The sequence below is a fragment of the Cyphomyrmex costatus genome, unplaced genomic scaffold (genome assembly GCF_001594065.2).
Source record: "Cyphomyrmex costatus isolate MS0001 unplaced genomic scaffold, Ccosl1.0 scaffold4079, whole genome shotgun sequence".
Classification (NCBI taxonomy): Eukaryota; Metazoa; Arthropoda; class Insecta; order Hymenoptera; family Formicidae; genus Cyphomyrmex; species Cyphomyrmex costatus.
This window is the reverse complement of record NW_017278295.1, coordinates 5,750-13,821: the sequence shown is the minus strand read 5'-3', so window position 1 is coordinate 13,821 and position 8,072 is coordinate 5,750. Positions and strand designations below refer to the sequence as shown.

The 8,072-nt window shown below is 32.8% G+C and overlaps 1 protein-coding gene across 1 annotated transcript; it reads left to right on the top strand.

The window, feature by feature from the left end:
* The first annotated feature begins 2,777 nt into the window (after positions 1–2,777).
* On the top strand, positions 2,778–6,204 carry LOC108777076 (facilitated trehalose transporter Tret1). Its single transcript, XM_018543873.1, has 4 exons — positions 2,778–2,986; positions 3,426–3,993; positions 4,060–4,258; positions 5,488–6,204. Exons 1-4 carry the CDS (start codon positions 2,920–2,922, stop codon positions 6,109–6,111), a joined length of 1,458 nt encoding a protein of 485 aa, XP_018399375.1. The 5' UTR covers positions 2,778–2,919; the 3' UTR covers positions 6,112–6,204.
* The last annotated feature ends 1,868 nt before the right edge of the window (positions 6,205–8,072 follow it).

Sequence of the window (8,072 nt, the reverse complement as noted above, 5' to 3'; positions counted from 1 at the left end):
TCCTGCATAACCATATCTGCGACTATTGGTGATAATGGCGATCCCATAGGGGTACTAAAGATTTGCTTATAAACCTTTTTATTAAAAATGAAAAACGTTGAATTTAAAACTAGTTTGAAAGCAATCAAGAATTCATTTTACTATTTTACAAATGTCTACTTCTAGATGTCCTAAAGTCGACATTTAAAGACGTCTATAGACGTCTGAATAAAGTCGATTTACGGTCGACTCTAAGGGGCCTGACTTAACAAAGTCGACTTGTAGTTGACATATCGACATTTGTGCTGTTAGGGTATGTTTAAAAGACATCTTTATAACGTCTTTTCGACATATATGTTGTCTAGGTAGTGTGTAAGATCAAATTTGTTATATGATGAAATTCTGTAATTTGATGTAAAATTAAAAAGGAGATTTTAAGTTAAAAATCAATTTATGGTTCGATAGACGATATATTTTAAACATAAAATATAATTATAAAATATAAATATAAAATTTTATATTTAAGATCGTCTCAAATCCGATTTCAAGTAGCGTCAAAATTTCACCTAATTAATGCGAGATAATTGCAGTACTGTTTTTCGAGACCATATCTTTAGGACGATTTTAAACATATATGATCAAATTATAATAGTTAATCAGATATTCAACTGTTTGAAACGAAATTGAAGAACGGAATTTAAAAATACTTTTTTCGAACGTGTGACTCTTCAATCACGTTCAGCAACAACGACTCAAAATTCCATTCTCTAATTTAACTTTAAACATCTTCTTAGGTGACCAATTCTTTACAATTGGCTCTGACACGTGTACGTATTGAATGCGACGCACAGGATTTGAATTGAAATGTGTCTCGGCGAATTTTAAATAAGAAAAATAAGAAAAGGAAGAATTCTTGGGAAAAACGTTCCCGACTAGAAGAAATTACGAGAGGATCTCAAATACTTACCAGTCGATCTACGTCGCTTTAATGTTAAAAAATCGTCGTATGTGTTATCACGCAACAAACGCAAATATAGGCACACAGTTCCGTGTCGAAATTAGTTTGTCGCGAGTCATAATTTTATCAATTTTAGTCATAATTTTATCAATTAATCGCATTGTTGGATAGTAGCGGTAAATTAAGTCTCTCTCAGCAAGATGCAACGGCAGTAAATCATTGCGGTATATTCTCGCTTGCACAATGATTTTAGAATAAAAGACACAAGATATAAAGGAAACTGTATTCTGCTCTAGCAAATCCATTTCTTATATGTGCAAAAGAATAAAGTTTCATGTCGTGATACCGGTTAAGTATATATAATGAATCAACAATGGTATCTCTTTCATGATATCTTAAAAAAAAAAGACTTTTAATTATGACAATTCGATTTCAATGTCTACTATCTTAACCACATAGCTCGTATAAATTATGCATAATAGATGCTATGATTAAAATAGAATTATATATCCTGAGACATTTCTTCGTCATGCAATCAGAAGCAACCACGGCTAAATTATCTTCGTTTGATTTCTGAAGACGAAAATAGCCTCGATCGCGGTTCCTTCTGGATAATGAAAAAACATCCCTGTACTATTGTATGATAAAAAAAAATAGAATCTAAAATTTAAGGGAACGCATTTTTGTAAATCTGAAGTACGATCTCAAGAAGTTATTTCATTGAGACTGAATGAATTTAAAAACTATCTATATAATCACAAATTTAAGACGATCTTAAATACATAATAAGATCGAACTGTTTATAATCCAATTGACTAATTAAGATAAAGTTTTAGGTATTATAATCCAATTGACTAATTAAGATAAAGTTTGGAGGTGCAGAATATGCTAAGCTGCAGAGGAGAGTAGTACTAAAGGAATGCAAAGAGACAAAGAACGGAATACATATAAACGAATTTATAGGGGAAGAGAGTAAAGGACTGGAAATAATGAAGATGATAGGTAAGACGAGAAAGGAAGAAGAAAAGAGAGGAAACTAGTAAAGAGGAAAGAGGAATCCTTTCAAATGGTTAAATTGTAACAGAAGGTATTATTTGAGTACAGTTTTCGGAATAGTTCCAAGCGTGTTTTACATAACAGTCTTAAAAGATACAATAGGTAGTTAACAAGATTGATAATGTGAAGTATTATTGCTTTTCACTTAAACATATATTTGTTTGATTTGGTTAGATTTTATATCTGATAATAATATATTGATTTTGTTAATTTCTAACTAAGATATGAAAAGTGTAATATAGGTACATAATATAATTAAAATGAATGTGTTAAAATTTATGTATATAAGGTGTACATACATACAATATGAAGAATACAGCTTATTGTTAGAATGGCCGGAAACCATCCTAAACTATAAGGCAAGGATTAAAATAAAATAAATAATAAATAAAAATAAATAAAATTTTATTTGAATTTAATTATTATAGTAAAATCTTATCCCAACAATAAAATAATAAAATAATTCTACGTTATAGCACGAAAAAAACAAAAATTTATAAAAATTTATATAGACACGTATCTTTGACATATTTAGGGTCTTTTAATATTTATTAGGCTGAGCTTCCAGATTGTATTGATTCTATCAGAGTTTAATACTCTACTTTAAGTCGATGATGGATCCGATAAAGTGGAATATTTGCTGTGTACACAGAGTACCATGTGTGCCTATTATTCACGCGTTTTCATTAACGAATGACGTTTAGATAAGAACGCCCCTTCTTGACAAGAATTTCCTCGTAAATAGTGATCGTTATAAATCGAATTACAGTTCGTATGCAGCATATTGAATTACGCTCGTCGAGTGTCAAACAAGCGTTCTATTTGTATCAATGCATTACTCCACAAATTCATTCCTAGTCGACTTTTGGCTCGAAGTCGATAAATAATTGCGAAATTATCGATCTTGTTTGAAAAAGAAACGTGCAATGGAGAAGTGCGAAAAACCATTGAAGGAGTCAGGGAAGTTGCGACAGCTCCTTGCCACGATAATCAGTAAGTTGGAAAAAAGAGAACTGGTCTCTTCACTCGACTCTTCCTCAAGGAGCAGAAGAGATATATAACGCTTGCGGTGCCTCAATCGAAGGAGAGAAACTTTTTTCGTAGTAGTCCTCCATTGATGGATATGACAATTCTTAAAAATAGAAGAATTATATAAACAGAACATACGAAGATAAAACGGATCTCAATATTTTTAAGCAATTGATATTTAGACAGTGATGCAACTGATGCAAGTGTGATCTAAGGATTTAAATTACCCTACGAATTAAATTATTCTTATCGGCGTAATGTTAATCACATTTACGAAGTGACATCTAATACAGATTATAATGTATTATAAATATATTAGGAGAAAATATGTCTAATATATTACTATTAGTTTCTATTGAGTTATTGAAAGTCTTATTTATTCCATATATATGTATTTGCACAGTAAATCAGTTGGGGTTGTCTTACGGAATCGTAATCGGATGGGCGTCACCGTCAGCGCAACTATTGCAAAGTCCTTCGTCGCCCGTGGGAAATGAGCCCATGACAGATGATGACGTTTCCTGGTTGACTGGCACTTTGTGCCTAAGCGGCACTATCACGGCTGTGCTAACGTCGGTGGTACCAGACAAGTTTAGTCGGAAGAGATTGGGCTACGTATTAGCCGTGCCAATAATTATCGCCTGGATACTGATCATGCTTGCTACCGAGCACACGTCCATCTATGTGTCGAGAACTCTGAGTGGCATTGCTGGCGCCGTCACGTTCTTCGTCGTACCAAACTATGTGTCGGAAATTTCGTGCGATAGTATCCGTGGCATGTTGGCAAGTATGCTGATATTTTCCGTGAATACCGGGATACTAGTGGCTTACATCCTGGGTGGCGTAATGTCTTTCCGTGCCTTCCCCGTGATTGTCATAGCGTTAGTTCTTTTGTATTTCATTACTTTCATCTTCATGCCGGAGTCGCCGTTCTATCTGGTGCGTCAAAATCGTATGCACGAGGCGATTAGGTAAAAAAATGAAACAGACAAATATTCTCTTTAAAAGCAAAAGTACGTTGCAATTTGCTGTTCCAGAGCCTTGAAGTGGTTAAAAGCTGGAAATAATCTGGAGGCAGAACGTACGCTGTCGCATATACAGATGCAAATCAAGGAGACCGCATCCATAAAGTCTGCCAAGTTTTCAGATTTAGTTAAAGATAAAGCAACGATCAAAGGACTCATTATTGTCGTGGGTCTGTACATTGGTCAACAACTTTGTGGCATTTTTGCGATGGTAATTATCAGTAACAAATAGTTTATATACTCAGGCATTTAATGTAACACTATTTGTTTATAAATCCTTCAAGTTCGCTTTCTTTCTAAAATCTATAACTAGATAAGTGGAACAAATACTAGAAAATATTTTTAAGACCATACAATTGATAAACAATAATAAACTAGAAGAAGAAAGCCATTTACGGTCGAAGCTGGATCACAGTGCTTATTATAATTGTGTGAATTTTATATACTGCGTATGTAGTCCTTCTATAAATCGCGACGCTGATAGTTTTTCAGCATTGACGCATACATACTTACTACCGCAGTAATATCACTTAGTTAAATTGACAAGCAATCTAACAATTTTTGATGCTTATAGCATCTTATTGGATCTTAATAATATGTTGAAAGACATATATTAAATTTTAACGATGTAATGTTGAAGTAAAGATAAATCTAAATCTGTGAAAAATAAGATTGCGAAGAATATCACGAGTTGGCGATTCGTCCCGGTTTCCACTACTGGACTCATCAGTAAGGCATATTGTAATGGAAACCTACCTTAGACGCCTGTTTAAGTTATTAAATCGAGATTCTATATATACAGATATACGCATGTCTCAGCACTTGCGAGAATTTGCGAATATCGATAGACCTCTGATGGCGGGTCGCCGTAGTAATATTCTTCGCAATATTTATCTAAAGTAGGAGAATAACGTCTTTTTTCAGGCTGACGTGATTTAACAAATACTAGAATATTTTTAAGTGATATTCTTCGAATCGTGATATTCTTCGCAATCTTATTTTTCACAGATTTAGATTTATCTTTACTGCAACATTACATCGTTAAAATTTAATATATGTCTTTCAACATATTATTAAGATCCAATAAGATGCTATAAGCATCAAAAATTGTTAGATTACTTGTCAATTTAATTAAGTGATATTACTGCGGTAGTATAAGTATGTATGCGTCAATGCTGAAAAACTATCAGCGTCGCGATTTATGGGAGGACTACATACGCAGTATATAAAATTCACACAATTATAATAAGCACTGTGATCCAGCTTCGACCGTAAATGGCTTTCTTCTTCTAGTTTATTATTGTAGATAAATGGAACAGTACATAATCTAGCATATTAATTGATATTATGACAAAACAGCTTTTACGAGAGATTTTAATGTCATTTTATTTAAAACTTTATTTTTACAAAATAAATTGAATTTCTGATTTTTCCATCTAGCTCAGCAACACGGAAATGATCTTCAAAATGTCAGGCAGTTCGTTATCACCGAATATGTCATCTATCATTGTAGCAGCTATACAGCTCTTCGGATCATGGTTAGCGACATTGTTGGTGGAGCGTGCTGGCAGACGGCCCTTGATTCTCCTATCCTGTGTGGGAATGTGTGTGTGTCACTGCACGATAGGCACATTTTATTATCTTCAAAACTTCCAATATGAAGTGTCCGCTTATTCTTGGATACCGGTGGTAGCATTGTCTGCTTTTATGATATTATTTGCCTTGGGAATGGGCAATGGACCCATTGTGGTGATGTCTGAGATATTCAGCCGTGACGTAACCAGTCTGGCTTCGGCTATAAGTATCTCTGTAAGTTGGGCATCTGCATTCGTTATGACAAAAAGCTTCACGAATCTCATTGCCTTGTTGGGCTTGCATGGTTGTTTCTTTCTCCTCGCCACTTTTTGCGTATGCAATTTTCTGTTTTGCTTCATATTGCTACCGGAGACCAAAGGAAGGTTACGCGAAGATATTGTAGATGAACTCAATGGTGTGCGATGTACAAATAAGAACGACATCAAACATATTATTGGATCGGATTCGGTTCATGCGGCGCACGTGTGAAAATGCTGTTTACGTCTGGATCTGAAAACTAATAACGCTACAGCAAAGAAATGTGTAAAGTGTCTTCATCACTTAATGTTGTACATAACTGTGGAGAGAAGTTTATATGTTTTCAGTGTCTCAAAAATTATTTCCTTCACTAATAATATGTAGTACTCGTAATAATTTTAGTTGTTTTAGTCCTTACATTCCATTTGATGTTTCCAAATTTATTCGTTACTTAAAATTTGGAATATTTGTTCAAGTATATATTGTATGTGTTTATCATGAGGGTTGTTCCGCTTACTCTTTGTAACGTAGTTGAATAAATATATCCAATTTTAAATAACGAATAAACGACCTCCGGTCAAAGCCAGACTGATTATACTTTATTAATATGTTGCGAAAAAGAATTGAGTAAATATATATGTAAGTCACTTCGAATAGCTAAATATAGAAGATGAGTCTTGCGTTATTTACTTTTAATCAATTCATTGCTTCTTCTGACATTTTAATTTTTATTAACATGAAATTTATAAAAAAAAAAAACATATAAGTTCGTATTGTATATAATATAATCTCATAACGTCATTCATATCTTATCTTGCAAGTGTGTTTTATAGCATATAAACTGTTAACATGAAAAATATTGAATAAAATACATAAATGGCACGACAGATATGACAGAACTGACGATATTAAAAGTGATAATTTAAACGAAGATGTAAAAGGATTGTACATGAATGTTGACTGATTGATTTTAATAGAACTGTTATTAAAAACAAAAAAAAAAAAATAAATAAAGATTGAAAAAAATATGTTTATATTCTACAATTACTTATTTTAAGTGATGTTAAAAATGTATTTGTACATTAAATAATATTATTATAATTAATAATGATAATAAATTTAAAACTAATATATAGTTATAGTATGCTTTCCAACAAGTGATAGTACAACACAGTGATCTTATCCTTGTTTAACATTGGCGAACAACAAGAACATACTGATACATGTGTCATCTGTGTCACTTGTTGGAAGGCATCCATTGATTCCTTTTAATTTTTAATTAATAAAAAGTAATAAATAAAAACGATGTATACAATATAAATAAGGCTATAGGACCCTGGTTAAAATAACGCAGTAAAACGGATAGAAACGGACAGGATTTCTATTCGTTTCTAACTGTAAGCTGTCCGCTCTATCCGCAAGCATAACGTGCGGATAGAAAATCCGCATTTGCAGCAGTAGATCCTATCCGTCACTATCTGCAGTATCCTGTCCGTAATAACAACAAAATAAACACAGTGATGAGAAAATCAAGATTACGCAAAATAAAGAATTATTATATTTAACACAAATTTTATGTATCTAGGACGAATGAGAATGTTATATGATCAAGAATTTAATAGAATTGAAAAAAAGATGGATTGGCTTATTAAAAAACATAATTTTGAAAAAATAATTTAAAGAAGACTCTCGAAAATTTCAAATAACAAGAATAATCAGGCTAATGAGAGCTATTCCGCGGTTATTGGTGCGACCATATATAAGATATTAGAATGTGAATATTATATACCACGTAAGTAGTTCCCCCCCCATTGCGCGCCGAACATCCGTCGAACTTAAAACGCAAATCTATTAACTACCGTAGTAATATCACAAATTTTTGATGCTTATAGCATCTAACAAGATCTTAATAATATGTTTAAAGACATATTAAAATCTTAAATTAAATATTAAAGAAAGAAATAAATTTAAAACTGAGAGAAATAAGAAATTTGTGAAGAATATCACGAGTTGGCGTTTCGTCCCGGCTTCCACTACTGGACTCATCAGTAAGGTAATGTAGTGGGAGCCTACCTTAGACGCCTGGGAGAGATGTTAGAAAGAAGTTCTATATAAACAAATAATCATGTAATTCAGCACTTGCGAGAATTGACAAGATTAACTATAGACCTCTATTGGCAAGTCGACGTAAT